The 19,476-nt window shown below is 32.9% G+C and overlaps 2 protein-coding genes across 6 annotated transcripts in view; one reads left to right on the top strand and one right to left on the bottom strand.

The window, feature by feature from the left end:
- Prkag2_1 (5'-AMP-activated protein kinase subunit gamma-2) overlaps positions 1-19,476 on the bottom strand; it is a 184,322-nt gene that overhangs the window by 150,434 nt on the left and 14,412 nt on the right. The window contains exons 1-2 of one of the 5 annotated variants that reach the window (XM_054225522.1): positions 17,630-18,374; positions 13,098-13,988 (exon numbers count right to left, since the gene is read on the bottom strand). The exons of 2 other annotated variants lie outside the window; for them this stretch is intronic. The gene's annotated coding sequence lies outside the window, so the exon portion shown is untranslated. Of the gene's footprint in view, positions 1-13,097; positions 13,989-17,022; positions 17,595-17,629; positions 18,375-19,476 lie in introns of those variants that run through there. 2 more of the 5 variants (XM_054225521.1, XM_054225523.1) reach the window with 2 other exon arrangements.
- On the top strand, positions 3,624-5,738 carry LOC105210081 (slit homolog 2 protein). The gene has a single exon (XM_011180820.3). It carries the CDS (start codon positions 3,788-3,790, stop codon positions 5,636-5,638), a length of 1,851 nt encoding a protein of 616 aa, XP_011179122.1. The 5' UTR covers positions 3,624-3,787; the 3' UTR covers positions 5,639-5,738.

The raw sequence follows: 19,476 nt of genomic DNA, 5'->3' as shown, positions 1-19,476 counted from the left end.
CTCTCCCTCTCTCTCTACTAATTAAGTATTAGAAAGAACAGTGATCTTTCGACCAGAAATCTGAAGACTTGAAATGTACTGCCATGTGGCCACGAACCATGAATGATACCTGATGAAGAAACAGTTCAAGAGTACTGTAAAACTCTTAAAAGGGATTCATAGGGCTGAAGGAGATCCGTATAAAGGTGAGATATTAAGAGACACATTTGTAATATCAAAATCGTATGTTTCTTACGCAAGAACATCCCTCGAAGTATATCACTGTGTAACAAAAACCGGATTGCGTAGGCAAAGCACGTACATACTTATAGAGTCAATAGTCAATACAACCCTCCTACACAATCTATGAGAGTTGTACGATTGCATAAACTATCTAAATTACACTTTCGATCTTAACACGGCGGAGCTCACATAGCAATTAATACCTCAATTCATAAAAAACGTAAGCTTAATTGCACTTAATAATATGGGTAATTTATAGCTTTTAGCAACAGATAATAATACAAAGTGAGTCACTTGTTGATTTTCGTGTAAGTGATTGGGTATTTCCACAGCACGTTAGTAGTATGCATGATAACAATGTAATAGCAAATACAAAGTAAAATTCCAACAAAACAGTACAACGAAATGTAACTGTTGAGCCTTTAAAAGCTAACAAATCTTTGTTAAGTTAATTTCATTTGTACACAATTAGCTGTACATTTTAATGTTTAATTTTTTCTCTAATTGTGTTTTTTGTTTTTTTTTTTAGTGAAACGCTTGGTGTTTTTAGATTTATCACCGACAAGTGGCAAAACAAATTGCCAACCTTATCAGACACTCAGGCACTTAGGTAAATAGAACATGTGCACAATAAATGAATATATATGGAAATAAGTGTTTAGTGCTTATGTGATACCGAAAATATTATACCACACACATTATTTCAAAAATACCGAAAATTTCGGGATTCAAAAATAGGCATAGTGCGACTATCATATATTGTTTTAAATGTGATGTTACCGTCACTAAACATCTTCGTTCATTTATTCGCGATTATTTTAAATATAGTAAATAATAAATTTCGGGATCCCAAACTTGATTCCGAAAAATTCGGGATCGCAAAAAATTCAAAATAATAATGGGTTACAAAAATTAAATTTTTGCGTCTAAATTTTTCGCGGCGGACAAATTTTGTACTTTTCCCTTTCAAATCAGAATTCATCAAGGTATTACAATAGATTTGTCACAATATTTTTCCCAAACCTTTTTTTACTAATTTTATAAGTCTGCCTTGATTTCATTATCAGTTGACATTATCGCTGATATTTTCATATTTTTTTGTATTATTTTCGCGTTCAAATCAGTTAAGTGCAGTGTGAGTGACATTAAATTTGCTGATTGATTATAAAGTGACACATACACTTATATACACAGTTCTTTACATATATAAAATTCATTAACGATTGCTATTTTCGTTTAATTTATTAACAACGGTGCAAATTAAATGTGTTAAACTTTATTGGAAGCTTAAAAAATGATCCCCACTCAAGTAGCTAAAGCGATAATGCGAAAAAATAATAATTCAATATAATAACTGTTATACGATTATACTGTATAGTACAAATTTATATACAGGTATTGTTTTAAGTAAACTTAAAGTTATAAGCCTAAATGTTGGGAGGTTTATTTCAAGACGGATAGCATGGATAGTCTATGTGTCTATGGAACGTGCTATAGCCGGTTTATTCCGATTCCATTGGAATTACCTTTAAAAACATTCTTTCTTCATTCTACTAAAGTCGTGCATCTTTTGGAACCCCGAGGTCAGGGGTTTGTATAAAAACGGTTACAAAAATGTTATTCAAAATATTGGCCGTCGCTAGGTACTACTTTTGACATTTGCGTATTCCGTGCAAATGTCGAGAATTCGGCTCAAAAAGTGACATTTTCAGTTGAGAATATGTTTGGGGTGCAAACCGATCTCTATAAATATATGTCCAAGATCGATATAAAACGATTTAATCGATTTAATCGACCTGTGCTTGATGTGGGTTAATGTTGACACAAACGTCCAAGATCGATATAAAACGATTTAATCGACCAGTGCTTGACCCCAGAGACATCTATTGGAAAACGGCGGACGCAAAGTTGTAGAGCTAATAAGTTATTTTCAACAGCATTTGAATTATATATTTGAGAGTGGACGCCCAAAATGGTAAACAGATAAAATTTATTTCATTCAAGAAGCATTAAGTTTGGTGGAGAACCCTTAAACCCGTCAAAAGAGCTAATATAAAGTAAGAAAAAGTATAAACATTGCACAGGACTTATCCAAGATTTTAAACGATTGTCAATAAGATCAGATGATTTTCAACGAATTTTACTCTCTAGTCGGTGAAGAGTTTTCAATTGGATATCAGGCACTGCCTCTTCGAAAATGTATCTCATTGAGAGAGAGAAGTTCTCAAAAAAATGATTATCGTATGTAATGCTCTACAGCAGCCATTAGAACAGTAATTTTTAATTGCAAAATAATATCAGATAATGCCCACCAAACGATATGGCAGCTAGATTAACTCAAGCGTAACTATTTTAATCGCTTCACGGTTATTATCAACGCAAATGTTATTAGAATTAACTGCACAAACAAATGCTTGAGCGCACAAAGCACTATGAGTAGTATACTATAGTAAAGGGTTTTTCAAAAGGCACGCTACAAAAGTAGACCGATAGCGATAGCAAACGACGCCATATTTTTTACCGCGCTTTTGACATTTCTCTTAAGTAAGGTTTGCCATATCATCATGGAAACGATCCAACAACGAGTCAAAATTATTAAAATTGACTACCGAATTTCGGAGTAGGGGCGGCCTCAACTTTAAGAGCGCTAAGTCCTACGTTGCGATGAGGCTTCGTACGAAGTTTTAGCAGTATCGGCCGATTTATGCTTGAATACATATTGCCAATGAATGTAGCTTTTTAACGCTCTTATTGAAAAACCCTTTATATGGCGTAACTTTGTAAGCTTTAAATATGGTCTATACTCGTGCCTCGGGCGGGATGATGTGCCGTTTGTGAAGCGTTAAGCACCTAATGCTATATATTTTAAATTATATTCTATGTCAATTTGTAACAAAATACATTAGCGAGTGATTTACAAACCTACATACAGACAGACAGCCTCAGAGTAAGGCACGAGAGCAGGCAAAACAATAACAACAATTGCGAAAATTACACGATGCCCTATTATTTATACGGAAAATATGTCAAAAAAAATATAATACAAAAATTACAATATAATAGAAAAAATATAGAAAAAAACGCAAAATTACTATGAAAACGGCAAAGGTCATTTTTATATATGTAAATACAAAGCAAAATGATGATCTATTATGAGCGCCACAACAACAACAATGTGTAGAATTTGCAAATAATATTTTTTTCATTATTATTATTATTTTTTCAATAAAAGCACAAAACAACAACAAAACATTTTAATAAATATCATTAAAATGAAACATACAACACAATTATTAGTGCGAGCGCACACATTCAGAACATTCAGAAGATCAGCGAAAAAATATAGCAAATTTTAGCACGAAAAATATCAATGCATTAATGAGATCAGTCAAAAGGCGAGTGTCGGCGAATACGGAGCGAATTTGTTAAAATCGAATAAAAGTACAAAAGTATAAAACAACAAGAAGGGAAGCCTAAATAAGGCAAAAAAAATATAGAACATAGAATTCAATAAAAAAAATATCATTTGAAGATAACGCGAAAATTAAGCGTCGCCTCTTGAGACATGATTTTGAAACGCGAACTCGCTAAAACGCTTTTATTTTTGGCACTTTATCTACTCGCGCCGAGTGCCGCACAAAGCGAGGAAGAAAGTGTAGATGCTGACTCCGAAACAGTTGAAGACAATGTAGAGCTGGGTTTGCTAACGTACGACTCGGTTGAGAACACGCCCATAAATACCGCCGAACCGACAACTACAATAAAAGCAACTGCAGATTCAAAGAATTTTGAGAACACAAACAATTTCGAAGATGAGTTAAAAACAACTGAGGATTCGAATAATTTTGAGAACACAAACACTTACGAAGATGCGCGACCACAACTACGTAACATCAAGAGTTTGGACGAAAATTGTCTTGAGAGCTATTGCTACAATTTCCGCTATGAACGGCTCGATGAGGTGGCCTTCTTCGATATTAAAACGGAGGTGCGTATTAATAAAGAAGCTACCACCTATGATATTGTGAATGGACGCAATTACGATACGCTGATCTTTGAGAATTCCACATTCGCGCGCTTTCCGCTAAATCTCTTCTATGCGGTGAACGTTAAGGAGTTGGATATGCGTAACTGTTCCATACAAGTGGTGACGTGGGAGTGTTTTCTGATGGCACAAAATCTACGCATACTATTGCTCTCTAACAATCGCCTGCAGGTGATCACCACGAACACTTTCAAATACGCGAGTGAACTGCAATATCTATTTCTCGATTCGAATCGTTTGGTACAATTGGATAGCGATAGTTTTGAGGGATTGACGGCGTTGCGTTATTTGGATATGAGTCATAATCGGCTGACACAACTACCGAAGCGTCTGTTTAACTATCTCCCCGCTTTGGAGGAGTTACGTCTGGACAATAATCGCATACGCACGCTAAGCAATCAGCCTTTCGTAAATAATTTGAATTTATTGATACTCTCGATGAGCGGTAATCAGCTTGAGCAGATTGACGATAACACATTCCGACGTCAGTCGAAGTTCATCATTTTGGATATTACGAATAATCCGAAATTGAGCAAACTCGTCTTGCTGCTGCAATTGCATAATTTGGTCGCCGCCAATTGTGCGCTTACGCGTGTCAACGTTTACGGTTATGTTCGCAACGTCGATCTCAGCTACAATCACATACAAGAATTGTACTTTGCGCAACCGGATCAACTGAAAACGTTGTCATTACGTAACAATTCGTTGCAGCAGGTTGCCTCGCTGTCGCGCGCCACCGAGTTGCAAGTGCTCGATTTGGGTGATAATCCGCAGTTGCGTACACTGCCCTCACCGTGGTTGGCGAACTCTTTGAAACGTTTGGATCTCGGCAATACGGGCTTGCAGCAATTGCCCATCGAGGCAATCGCCGAGCAAACGCAATTGAGCTTTCTCAATGTATCCTACAATCAGTTGCGCGAGATCAATCCGCAAAATTTTAAGTATCTGGAGAAGTTGAGCAATTTCGATATACGCGGCAATGATTGGAACTGCTACAATTTGAATATACTTATGGATATACTGCTTAAGCCGCACAATATTGCTTACGGTCACGATGTAATGGACAGTGAATTTCCGGGCGAATATATCAACGATATTGCATGTATGTATCGTATCGAGGATGCGGAAGACTTTGACTCTAGCATTGATCAGTCTAGCAGTAGTGCAAATGCGGTGGATAAACTAGCACAACTGCAAAAGTATCCACAAGAAGAGTTGGAAAGCTTGCGTAGGGAGCTTAAAGCTATTGTGGGCATTTATGAACAAAAATTCGATCGTGCTTTTCAGCTGATCGAGAACTTGAATGCGCGTTTGCGCGCCTTTGAGAAGATGAATGCTACGCTCTTCCAGCATGTTACAATAACTGTATAAATATGCATTAAACGGCAAATATTTCAATATAAATTACATGTTTTTGCTGTCATATCAATTTATTTCAAAATATATATGTATGTGTGTGTATTAATAAAAATTTGTAGTTTTTATAGTTTATTGGGTGCGGTCTTGCATAGATATGGAAGTTCGAATCATATATTAGACTTGTTTTAGTGAAATACATCTGAATTCAATCTAAATCAATTTACTGTTAGGTTTTCAGTGATAAAACTATTTTGTTGACCTTGCTGTGGAACTTTCAGTCCTGCATCTAACAGTTGTCACCTGTCATCTGTCAATAGATTACGTAAATAAACCATAAATTAAATGGAATGTTGAAGTTATAAGTAATATTATTAAATGATGGCACTGAGGATGTAAGTATTCCAAGAAACCGGCTCCGTCGTATGTCACAAATATAATGGAGGTCGCCATCACATTAGTTTTTTTATTTGCAATTAGACTTGATATATTGATTTTTTAAAGCATGTTTTCTAGTTTTTATTACTCGTGAACAAAAGTTGAGAGACCTAGAGGCTTTCTCGAAGCAAACTATCATCTACGTAAGCAGATTTTTGAAATAAAAGCGGTATTATTCATTTTATTGATTATCTGATCATACAGTTAAGTATAATTATTGAACATCGCTGAAAAATCATCAGGAAAATAGTAGCCTTATCAACAAAGAGATAATTCATATTTATATATATGATGGTATATATAGTTTAGTTGTTTACGATTGTAGAACGAGGGTGTTTAGCCAAAGCTGGTACAGTAGTCAGTTCGAATCTATTGACTAAACATTAAATCACTGAAAAACATATAATGCAAAAAATAATAATAAAATAGTAAAAATAAAAAATATATTTTTTCTCATAATTTCAATTATTATATAAAATATTTGGAAAAATTAAAAATAATAGAAAAAAATTGTATCAGAAATTTTAATTACCGATAGATGCACATATATCTAAATTAAAGTCAATTAAAAAATTAAATTTGAAAAAAATAAAGGTTAATGACACGAAGATCTTTGATAGAGCCGATCTGATTACTTGAAAATCACACGTGCAAAACGCACAATTTTTAACTAACACAATACATTATCCATCAACGGTAGTTGTAACTACACATAATGAACTAAATTTTTTGATTTAATTCATTTTAATTACCAATATTTTCATTTATTTATTTATTATTATTTTTTTTTTAATTTCGCATTTTTGTGTCTAAGTACACATATTGTTAATAAAACAAACAAACACAAATCAGCAAAAAAAACTTAGTCACAAAAGTCTGAAAGTCATGCATGACGCTTGTACAAACATTTATCATACAAATATGACAAATTTAAGTGTTTTTTAGGAATTTTCGCTCAGCACCTATTTTTAGAAAAAGCAAACTGTTTTTGGTTACCAAAAAGTGGCCACAATTGGTTAAAGAAACATTTGCATATTTTTTCAGAATATTTTTATTGCAAATAAGTGCGTAGCGACGTACGAAATTTCACGAAAAATATGCAAATTCTAATATATTCTATATGAATATGTCAGTGGATACAATATATTTGCATTTTGATTGTGATTGATAGCTAAAAGTTGTTGAAAATATGATAAATTTCTTTGAATTCATGAAATTGTCAGACTTTGCATTTTGTAGGTTATGTTAGATTGAAGAACAAAGGATATGTATACAGAGTATTGATTTTTTAAAAGCATTTAATTTCATACGATATTTTTATTAAAAGTACTTAATTTTGGGCTTAATTAATGGGCTTACTGTGTGAATAAAATCGAATTTTTGAAAAATCTTGTTTTGATAAAATCTGATTTTCAAGATTTTTATTTACAAGAAAATCACAAGACAGAAGATTGTCCAGGAAACGTGAAACGAAAACTATCATTAAAATAACATTAAAATACCTGTTCCAGTATTTAACGATAAAAGAGCGCAAGTCTTCCTGACCCATTTTGTAATACCGAAAAAAACTAACAGGGCAGCAATTAAAGAATACTTACATATGTATGTAAGTGAGAAAATTAGTAGGCTTCAGTAAATTTACGTCAAGCAAATAATATGACAATATTAATAACTCAATATAATCATTAATTATTTACGAGATGTGATTATTATAACAATTGTTTTATTAGTATTCATACAAAAATATTTGCAGCTTAGCTAAGGCTATGAACATAATAATGCAGCCTGCAAATAGTTAGCCGTTCTATTCAAAAATATGAGATTGCTTTCTCGTTTCATTTTTATACTCTCGCAACAAAGTTGCTAGCAACAGAGTTGCTAAAGAGAGTATTAAGTTTTGTTCCCATAACGGTTGTTTGTAACACCCAAAACTAAACGAGTTAGATATAGGGTTATACATATATACCAAAGTGATCAGGGTGAAGAGTGGAGTTCCGTCCGTCTGGGCAAGCTGTAACTTGAGTAAAAATTAAGATATTTTGATGAAACTTGGCACACTTATTTCTTGGCACCATAGGAAGGTTGAGCAAAATCGGACCACTTCCGCGCCCACAAAATGGCGAAAACCGAAAACACAAAGTGCCATAACAAAGCCATAAATAAAGCTATGGAAATAAAATTTGGTATGAAGGATCGTAATATGAAGGGGCATATTTGGATGTAATTTTTTTGGGGAAGTAAGCGTGGTCCCGTCCCAAAGGTTAGGTTGAAAATTACTAAAAGTGGGTTAACTCACTAACGAAAAACATCAGAAACACTGAATTTCACATAAGAAATGGCAGATGGAAGCTGCATTCAGATTTTTTTACAAAATGGAAAAAGGGCGTGGCGTCGCCCACTTATGGGTCAAAAACCATATCTCAGGAACTACTCGACCGATTTCAATAAAACTTGGTTTGTAATAGTTTCCTTACACCCCAATGATATGTTGTGAAACTAGGCCAAATCGCTTCACAACCACGTCTACTTCCTATATACCAGAACTTTGAAGTCGATGTGAATCGTTTACTTTACAACATATAAAGTAAGCACTAGTGAAGATATCGGTGCAGAACTTTGCACAAATACTACGTTTATAGTGTGGCAGCCCCATTCTAAAAACGCCGAAATCAGACCATAGGTGAAAGGTCCCATATATCGAACATGAGGACCTCGGTGCTTCTAACCTAATATTAGGGTTTCCAACTTTCAATGGACTTTATACAATATATATGACGAATATGTGGGTCAATATGTCTATTATATAATATAAATAAAGTTAAATACATAAATAAATTGCGAGAGTATAAAATGTTCGGTTACACCCGAACTTAGCCCTTCCTTACTTGTCTATATTTTAGTTTAGCAATTTCTTTTTGAACTATGCATTTTTGTTATTGCCGCCAAGCTGACGATCGTCGATCATAAAAAAAATATTTCCGCTCGCATTGTATTTGATAAGCATCAATTAGCGCAAATTATACGAGAATAATAAATATAATTGGAAAAGTAAATAACGAAAAACACGAGTATGTACTGTTGAACTAAAGCTTGTTGTACAGTTTCGAGCGTTAATTAAGAGTTGACGATCACTACACACGGCACTGCATTTTGAAAAAGTAATCTTCTCATTTTAAAATCTATAAAATCGCGTATTGTAGGTTAAAGATTTCTATAAAAAATTACATTTGCGCAAATGCAGAAGAGTCTAAATTGCGCTTAAAGTAGAGAAATCATTAGAATTTAATTGAAAGTTTAGATTGATAGTCACTCATAGCCATCACGTGGCGTCAATCAATTGAATTGTGCGCTTTCGATGCCTACAAATTATATTTTAAATGGTATTTTGTATGTTTCTCTATATCAACAATTTTTATACTCTCGCAACCTGTTGCACAGAGTATTATAGTTTTGTTCACATAACGGTTGTTTGTGTCACCAAGAAATATAAGAGTTAGATATGGGGATATATATACATAAATAATCAGGATGACGAGTGGATTTGAAATCCGGATGTCTGTCCGTCCGTCTGTCCGTCTGTCCGTGCAAGCGATAACTTGAGTAAAAATTAAGATATCTTAATGAAACTTGGAACACATGTTCCTTGGCACCCTGAGGAGGTTGCTTTCGAAAATCGATCCACTGCCACGCCCACAAAATGGCGGAAACCGAAAACCTATACAGTGTCACAACTAAGCCATAAATAAAGTTATGAAAATGAAATTTGGAACATAGATTTCCAGTAGGGAATGGCACATTTGGATGTAATTTTGTTGGAAAAGTGGGCGTGACCCCACCCCCAAATAGGTTTTTTGTATATAACTCGTAAACCAATAAAGCTATATAAACCAAACTTTCTGCAGTCGTTTATTTTAGCAATTTCCCTATACAGTCCAAAAATGAAAGAAATCGGATAATAACCACGCCCACCTCCCATACAAAGGTTAGGTTGAAAATTACTAAAAGTGCGTTAACTCACTTACGAAAAACGTCAGAAACACCAAATTTTACATAGGAAATGGCAGAAGGAAGCTGCACTGAGATTTTTTTACAAAATGAAAAATGGGCGTGGGTCAAAAACCATATCTCAAGAACTATTCGATCGATTTCAATGAAATTCGGTATATAACACTTTCTTGACACCCTGATGACACGGGTGGAATATGGGCGAAATCGGTTCACAACTACGTCTACTTCCCATATAACTCAATTTTGAATTCTTTTGATTCGTTTACTTTATAATACATATATATATTATGAACAAATGAAGATAGCGGAATAAAACATTACACAAATACTGTATTTGAGCTGTGACATCACTTGTGGAAAAATTGTCAAAATCGAACCATGACTTTTCAAGACCCCTGATATCGAACATGAAGAACTCAGTGCCTAAGGGTAATTTTTCACCGAAAATATAGGTAAATCCCTCAGATATTTTTATGTAATTCATTCCCTCTGAATTTTTGAAATCGGTTTAGGAATTACCTCAGTACCCATATACTATTTATGATGATTTTCGTTATTCTATTGAACTTTATGCCGAAGATATGGGTCAATTGTATAAAATGTTCGGTTGCACCCGCACTTAGCCCTTCCTTACTTGTTTTTTTTTCATTTGGTTTACGAGCAATAAGCGTTGCCATGTGATCGTCAAATGATTGTTGACGCTGAAGGCGCATTTACGTTTATTTCAGATTAAGTAACTGCGATTATGTATCTGAAGAAAGGTGGGACACTACACTTATCTGCATACGTATGTATGATATATGTATGTATTTGTATGTAAGCATATTTAAGTGGCTTGACACTCGAATACGCTCATTTCATTGTTGTTTCATTGTTCTTAAACATTTCAGAAGAGTCAAGTTCCGCTTTCAAGGTGTTAAAATACGTGATACTAAAAAATATATGCAAAAAGTAGAAATACATTACAAAATATTCATACATATGTATGTATGTACATATGTGTATAAATACATATGTATTACATAATATACATATGCGCAAAGCTTAGCAATTTAAACTTGTAGTTGTTATTATAGTGCTTTCATATCTTGTTATAGAACATTGTGTTTGCTTGGAAGTGAAGTAAACATTTGAATAACTCATTTACATTTGCACTTATCAAATAATATTTTCTATGTTTCTGGTGAGTTGTGTGTATATTTATATGATTTCTCGCAAATGTATTACACTTTGATTTTGTAATTTACAGCAGCCAAGGCTGGAAATACATATTTAATAACAAATATAAAACAAAAGTATTAGTGATAGAAATATGTATTGATTTAATTTTTAAGCCTAATTGTACTCAAATCTCCACTGATCACAACTAATTTACGTGTGCACCTTTTAAGTATCGAGACTGGCCCTGCAATAAAGCAATTCTATAGTCTATATCAGCTGCCAACTATGTATTTATCTTACGACTCTTCTAACCATTGTATAATGCAGCATAAAAATCCCCTGCATGCATTCGCTACAGGGTTGCTGTTTTATTACACAAGAAGAATATTACAATAAAGGTACAAAGAAGAATTATGAAATCGCAAAAGACAGCTGGGAATCCCCTATTGATAAAACAAACTTATAATTTATTGCAAAAAATGTATAAATGAATTATTAGTAACATAAATTAAAATCTTCTCAAAAGGACGCTAATACTTTGAAGTTGAGCCACAGTAGCGTCAGAGTTCTACACTAAAATTGGAATACAATTTTTCACAAAATATCAGGCGTATTCTTCAAAAATATTTCCATTTTCGGAATCTATAACATTCAAGTTTTTTAGGTTATGGTTTTTAGGTTATACAGCGAATCGAAAGATATACGATCCAATAACAATGAGACGAAATTATTACAATTTACTAACGAAATTTGGTGTCAGTTGCATCAACTTTAAGAGCGCCAAGTCCTACGTAGCGATGCGGCTCATTTCTGGCCGAATGGCTTCGTCAATAAGCGCAATATGCGTTATTGTTCAGGCAGCAATCTACACGTACTCCATGAGTCACCATTTCAGCTCCAAAAAAACTACGATTAGGTGAGGTTTATGGCAGGCGGCGTCATTGGGCCGTACTTCTTCCGTGATGATCAGGACCGGCCAAACCAAATATTTTTGGCCCGAATTGGATGATATGAACTTGGACAATATGTGGTTCCAACAGGACGGCACCACAAGGCACAAAGCGAATGTCTCAATCGATTTATTGATAACCAAGTTGTGTGAACGTGTTATCACACGAAATGGTGCATTCTATTGGCCGCCTCAGTCGTGCGATTTGACACCGTTAGACTATTTCTTGTGAGGCCACGTCAAGTCTATAGTCTATGCCAACAAGCCAGCGACGATTGATGAATTTCGTACGAATATCGAACGTGAAAACCGTCGAAAATTCGGTTCAGCGTCTGAACTTTTGCTAGCATGCCCGTGATGGCCATGCAAAAGAAATCGAGTTCCATACATAATGGCATCGAATGTACTTTCACAAGAATAAAGAACTTTTCTTGCGATCTTATTGAAAAACCCTTTAGTTTTATTAATAATTCTATAGATTGAAATGTTTTCAAACTATTTTGAGATTGTTGAAAATAATTTACGTAAAAATGTATTTTTATAAACTCAAATTCATGTAGTAGTGCTCACATTTCAGCACCCTGTATTGTATTTGCTCACGCAGCAAAGTCTAGAAACATGAAAAATAGTTAGTTTTTGTTAAACTTTCCACATTATGGTAGATAGCTGACAATTTTGACACCCCGAAATCATAATGAAATCCCTACGCAAAAGCCTTTTCCCCGCACAACAATTTAAGATAAATATCAAAATACTTTTGTGATAAGATAAATAGTAATTTCAACATGAAACAAATCAACACCAAGTCATATCAACACAATCGAAGAGTAGCATATTTGGTGGCAGATAAAAAATAATAAAATTTTGATAAATAAAAAAAATGTGTGTATAAAAAAATTATTTCGTCTGCATACGCACCTATTTTTCTGTATTTATGCAGTATGTATAACAGTGAAGCGTGTATTTTTCCGTTATTGAATGCAAGCCATGCGTTGATGTGGTAAATTGTAGACAGCAATACGCGGGGCACTGAACAAGTTTACGCACATACAAAAACAAATCGTAGACGAAAATAAATTGATATTTATGCACAAGTATGTATGTTTGTATATAAAATACACAATGCAACACAATAACAAAGAAATCGAAATTATATATAGACACACACAAACACTGTGGAAAATGTGGCACAGAAAATTGTGGGAGTGTGTCAATAAAATGCGTAAATGAATTTTCCACACACGGATATTGAGGAAATTCGGATTTTTTTTTATTTTTTTTTATGTTTTAATAAAACTGCAGCAATCAATTTTTAATCTCTTTTGTTTGAAATGCTTTTTGTGCTTGTTTCATATAATTTTTAATAATTGATTTTATACACTTTTAAATATTTAAATTTTTTTATATTTTCCTTTACTTCGTACAAAAACTTTATATTCACATTTATTATAATTTTTTTTTGCTCTTGCTTTTCAACAAGCTGGTATTTCGTTTTCACAATGGCGTTTAGTATGCAGCAGTTATCGAAAAATTTTAATTATTCAAACCTTTGGCTTGCTCATTTCAATATACAATATTTATTTGCTGTTCGTTTTTATTTTATTTTACACTAACACTTAAAACTTTTTTTTTTTTTTTAATTTATATTGCTCCGGTTTTGCACGTTGAACGTGGTATTATTTTACACACAGTTCACACTTCGAGTTACATTGAAACAAAATATGCGCTGTTTGCTTGCTTGTTTTTTCAATTATTTTTAAGCTTCGTGCATTTTCGTATTAATTACAAACGTGTACATTGTTAAATTAACTGAAAAATTAAAATATTGAATTATTAAAAAATTTAGAGTTTAAAATTTTGCACTACAACGTGACTTATTTATCAGCCAATGCCAATGGCATAGATGGAGCAGAGAGTAAGGCAAAAAACGCATAAAAATTTTGGTTGCCTAACTAACCAATGTTTCTTCACCCACCGAAAGGCAACATAAGGAGGTCATTCATATCTTATCAGCAACAGTGCGCGACCGGGTAGCGCACAACTAACATGTAAACAAAGCGCTAGTGAAAGAGAGAGAGAAAGCATATGTACGAGAGTAGCTACGCAGTGCATGACGATTGTATGGAAAATTTGTACAAGGCTTTGCGCAGCATATACAATAATGTGTTGAATAAATGGAAAGAAAAGAAAATACAATGCTAAAAACAACGCAACAAATGCGAAAACAAAATTATACACAAATGAAATACAGAGAGAGCAAAACAAAGATTATTTAGTTCCATATATAATATTTATATGTGTGTAAACGAACAATGACTGTCGCCGTTAGTGACGTCGTCGTAATGGTCTGGGGATTCAGGGTACAACGATATTTCGTTTCATTACATTTGATTTCATATGATTTCGCACTACTTTTACGACTGTTTTATTTGCGCTCTCAGGTAATTCTACGCGGTGCGACGCAAATTCTATGCACGTTGCTGAAATATTTATATCTATGTATATGTTTGTATGTATGTATTTATGTATATATATTTATTACAACTTTTGTAAACAAATCCCACCACTTCATGTCGGATACGTAACTCCTGCAGTTGTCACATCGCTGCATTTCCTTTCTTTTGTTTTATATTTTTACAAAACTTTACAACACTCAACTTATAAATTACTTGTAAACTCACACCGATATCTACTCGTATTTTATGCCTACACTTTAGTTAATTTTTTTTTTTAATTAAACAATTATTTCCACAATTATTTCATTTTGCCTCCAATCATACAAACTACTTGTTTTTTTGTTTTTGTTTTGACATCACACGCACACGTTTGACTCGTTTTCTTTCGTTTTATGTGTTCGCCCCATTTCTTCCAGTGGGCCTATCAGTAAAGTGTGCGTTCGTTAGTCGCCCGAGCTGGTTATTATGTAGGCTGTTTGGACGGTGGGGTGATGACGTTGTGCCACCAATGACACCAAAACAGCTGTTTGCCGTTAATGGCTATGATTTCTTTTGGAATATTTTTCATTTTATGTTGTGCGATCAACTGGTTGTTTTGCCACGTTATTCTGATTTTTTTGTTAATTAATTGTTTTTTTGTAAATATTTAAAACTTGTTGCTTATGCAATTTACATAATTTATTACTTTTTAATAATACTTTCACAGAAATAAAATATTGAGTTTAGCCAATTATAAATATAAATAGATAATAATTAAAAATGCGCGCTTTTTGAGAAAAAAAATTAAAAAATTAGTTAAACTCTAAACCATTTTTTAAATAGTTAAATTTAGAAAATTATAAGGGAAATTATATTTCTATTATAAGTATGTCTACATACTTATATACACCTATTTGCGTATATAAAATTCAATATTTTACTTTAATATTTAATAATTAATGTAGCAAACTGGACAGAAGTGATATATTTGATTTTTTAAACTGGTTTTTTAAGCCGCAATATTTTTTGCAAAACACTCGATTAATTATTGTAATTGCCTTTTTATTATTTCCAATTCAAACACATTTTCTTTATTTTTACAAATTTCATTTTCCAGTCACAAGGTTTGATTTAAACTTAATATTCGTTTAACTGCGTTCGTATGTATTCACATACAAAGCAAATATTTCACAAATATTTCACAAATATTTTTTTTTTTAATTTTAACCAGTTTCACAATTCAGTCACATTGAAACAAATACATATAAACTAATATTTATTATAATTTTTTTTTATAACATAAACAGTCAGAGGGAACCGGGCCTACATCCTGTTAAGAACTTTCACCTCAGCAAAATTCTTGGAAACTGTAGAGGAAACTTCATTTTTGACACAAAGTGTGTTTTATTAGTAGAGTATATTTGTATTTTTTATTTGCAGTGTGCAAATCAAAAAATTATTTATTCCTTAATCTTTTAGAATTTATTTACACATAGATATGTACATACATATAGACATAAAAAGTTATTTATCTTGATATCATATTTACATTTATTCATTTAAAATAATTTCTTATCAAAATTACACTTTCAAGCTAATAAATTTTATATCGTCACTGTAAAATCTTGTTATTATCATTATTAAAGTTTATTTTAATTATTTTAGTATATTAAATTTTATATAACTTAAAAAATTGTCAGGCTAGTTATATTTATTTATTATGCATATAAGTTTTTATCTTTAACTGAGTTTTTTAGAAACTCACTGAAAAGCTTTATTGTGACTTTACTATTATTTTGAGCTCATCCAATTGAAAATTCGACCAAAGTCATTATTTAGTCACCTGTCGCTAAAAGTTATGCTAAACGTTATTATACATTCATAATTTTATTTAAATCTGCGCTTCTTCCACACAAATTACAATTAATAATTACAATAATTCTACTTAGAAGGAAGTAAGCTAGTAAACACAATTCAAATTTAGATTTTAAGAAAAGCTGAATGCAATAAAATATTTTCTATGCAAATAGCACGTGTAAATATTAGCAAAGCTCAGCCTCACACATTTAAATTTTAATAAGAAATTGGTGTATATTTCCCCCACTTTTTTTTAATATTCTATTCACAACGCTTTTTTAGTATTAAAACTATTTTTTATGCTTTCAACTCAGCTATGCTAACCGGCTATTAAAAGATGGAATAACCAGCATATTCTTGTTCTAATACAGTTTTAGTTTTTTTCCAATCTTTTTTATAACTTTATTCTGACTTTTACCGCTCTCTTTGGCTCCATCTACCATTGTCACTAAATAATACGATCGTGCATTAAGAACTTTTATATCGGCTATTACAAATTTTAATGTTGTTGCTCTTTCTCTAATTTCACACAAACTTTTTGCCACACATACTTTACTTTGCGCTGCACTTCGTTATGCTTCACTTTTGCTTTCGCACACGCTTGGAAATCTCGAAAATTCAACAAACGTTTATGGAAGGTTCTTTAAAAAAAAACTTCTCAATTAATTACTGAGATTTCAATTGCATTTATATTTCTATTTATTTTTTATTTGATACACAGACAAACAACAAATAAAGTATTAAAAGCAGTAAATCGTCGAAGAACATCAAACACTCGCGAAGTTAACTAAACTTACTGACGATGAGCAAAACGGTTGGCGCAGAAATGCATACGAACATGCACACGATCGTTGACGTTACGACCGCACAAACTCACGCGCCGTCTTTTAATTAATTAGTTTTCATCAAAATTTTAACTTTTTGTAATTAATTTTATTGCTCACTGCAATGCGTTCGTTTTTTTATCGGACCCGTATCCGCCGTTTTGTATCGGACTCAACAACCAAAAACATTTAAACGAAATAAACACCGACAATGTTATTAGACGTTTACACACTTCGCTAGTTTGCTAAGTACTAAAGTCGTTCACTGCCATACGATTGCCCGATTCCAAGCCGTTTTCATTTCTTTTGCCTTCTGTTGGATGGCAACACTTACCCCACAACTACCGGAGTTCCACTTCTTGTTATTATTCTCAGGCCAGCCTACCTACAAGAGTATTAGCAATTTGCTGCTTTCTCGTTACAAGTCCTCAGCTGTTCGCCAAAAAGCAGCGTTTCCATTTAGAATTCACTCGTTTACGTTAGCACGCACCAATTTAGACGATGCTATTTGGTGTTTACTTCTAACTAGTTTCCTGTCTTATTTTGCCTTTTGCACATTTTGTTGTTACAAAGTGAATGTGTTCCAGTTGGTGTATTGTGTATTTCCTTTTGTTCTGCTTAGTATTTTACTAGCCTGTTACTAAATTGTGCTCCAGCATTTGCTAATTCGTTCCAATTCAATGCTTTCGTTTCCATGCGTTCTCGCTACACCAACAATGTTCCAGTTTCAATTCCATTTTCCAGTTTCCAATTGTCAAAACACACATTTCCATTCGTTAGTCTGCGCACGTTTTGACAACACAGCCACTCAGCTGGTTCGCTCGCCAGCCATTGAAACTCGTTACCCTCAATGCACCCCACTTATCAACCCGCTTTGTTACCTTTGTAAACAGTGGAATAGTACGTCGACTCTTTGTTTGTATGCGCCGCTTGACTATTTATTCACTGAGAATGATTACATATGCACTCTTTGTGTTATCTGTGCGTGCATGAGACAGCATATGCTTTGTTGATGTTTATTATAATTTTTACTTTGCTTATTGGAACTTCATGCAGTTGGTTGGCTATCAGCTGTTTTCATGTTTTACGTTGTTTACAGTTTCTTTGGAAGTCAACTCGTTGCTTTGTGTTTTGTTTTCATTTATTTCACTGTAAGATCTGAACCTTTTCCAGCAGCGAGTTCTCACTGACTAAGGGCATGTTTACAATTTTTCGGTAGTATATTTAATAAAATAATTAATTTAATTTTTTTTTTATTAATAATTACGAATTTAAATTCGAGTGAAAGACATAACATTTTTCACCACCTACATATATTTCAGCCTGGGAAGTGGTCATATGATATTCGCTGAGAAAGGTTTTTGGAACTTTTTTTCACTAAAGTCTTGGATTTATTTCCAAATTGTTTTGAGTTTTATTTTTATAATGCTATAAAAGTCGATAAATATATTCTAGCAGTTCCAATTCATTTATTAGGAAAGAATAAAGCTTTTGTAGAAACACCATCGTGAACATAGATTGTTATCGCAAACTCTCCAACCGGCCGGGTTAATATGTATTTTGCGCGAAAAAGTAAAATTTCAGACGATATCATCTTGTCAGTTTTTTGTTAATAATCTAAATAAAGAACCTTGTCATGATTCCTTAAAAGTTCTCCCGTGACTGCGAATTTTATCAATGGAAAGAGAGGGGAATATTTTTTTCAAACTCAAGAGATCTTTTGATGTTAAGGCATAGTTTCATGAACCATGTCGAATATATAAATTAGCAACCCAAAAGACGTGATTTGAGATAGAATTATTCGAGGGATAAGAAAAAATAAATGATTCTTTCAGATGAATAATCGTGAAAATCTTAAACAACGTAGCCAAAGTGACGAATAATTTACAGAGATCCTATGCAAAAATAATGTTTAATAATATAAATTTAAGGAAAACAATTTTTGTAATTTAATTTTAAACTACAAATCTCTTGAGAACACCCTATATGAACTCGAATACTTTTAATGAATTCAAGATCAAAAACTAACTAAGCCTGCAGAAATTGAATAAATAAATTCTAAGAACTATACACCATATCCAAAAACAATAAACATAACGGTAAAAGTAATGGATATGTAACCATTTGTATAAGATTAAATACAATTTTCTTCGAAATAAGTGAAACCCTAAAGTGAAGTTT

Source organism: Zeugodacus cucurbitae, chromosome 2 (genome assembly GCF_028554725.1).
Source record: "Zeugodacus cucurbitae isolate PBARC_wt_2022May chromosome 2, idZeuCucr1.2, whole genome shotgun sequence".
Classification (NCBI taxonomy): domain Eukaryota; kingdom Metazoa; phylum Arthropoda; class Insecta; order Diptera; family Tephritidae; genus Zeugodacus; species Zeugodacus cucurbitae.
Note: the sequence above shows the minus strand (reverse complement) of the source record. Positions and strands in the feature narration are given on the sequence as shown.

Excerpts from the sequence above, each read along its gene's own strand:
- LOC105210081 (XM_011180820.3), top strand. The coding sequence starts at position 3,788 with ATGATTTTGAAACGCGAACTCGCTAAAACGCTTTTATTTTTGGCACTT.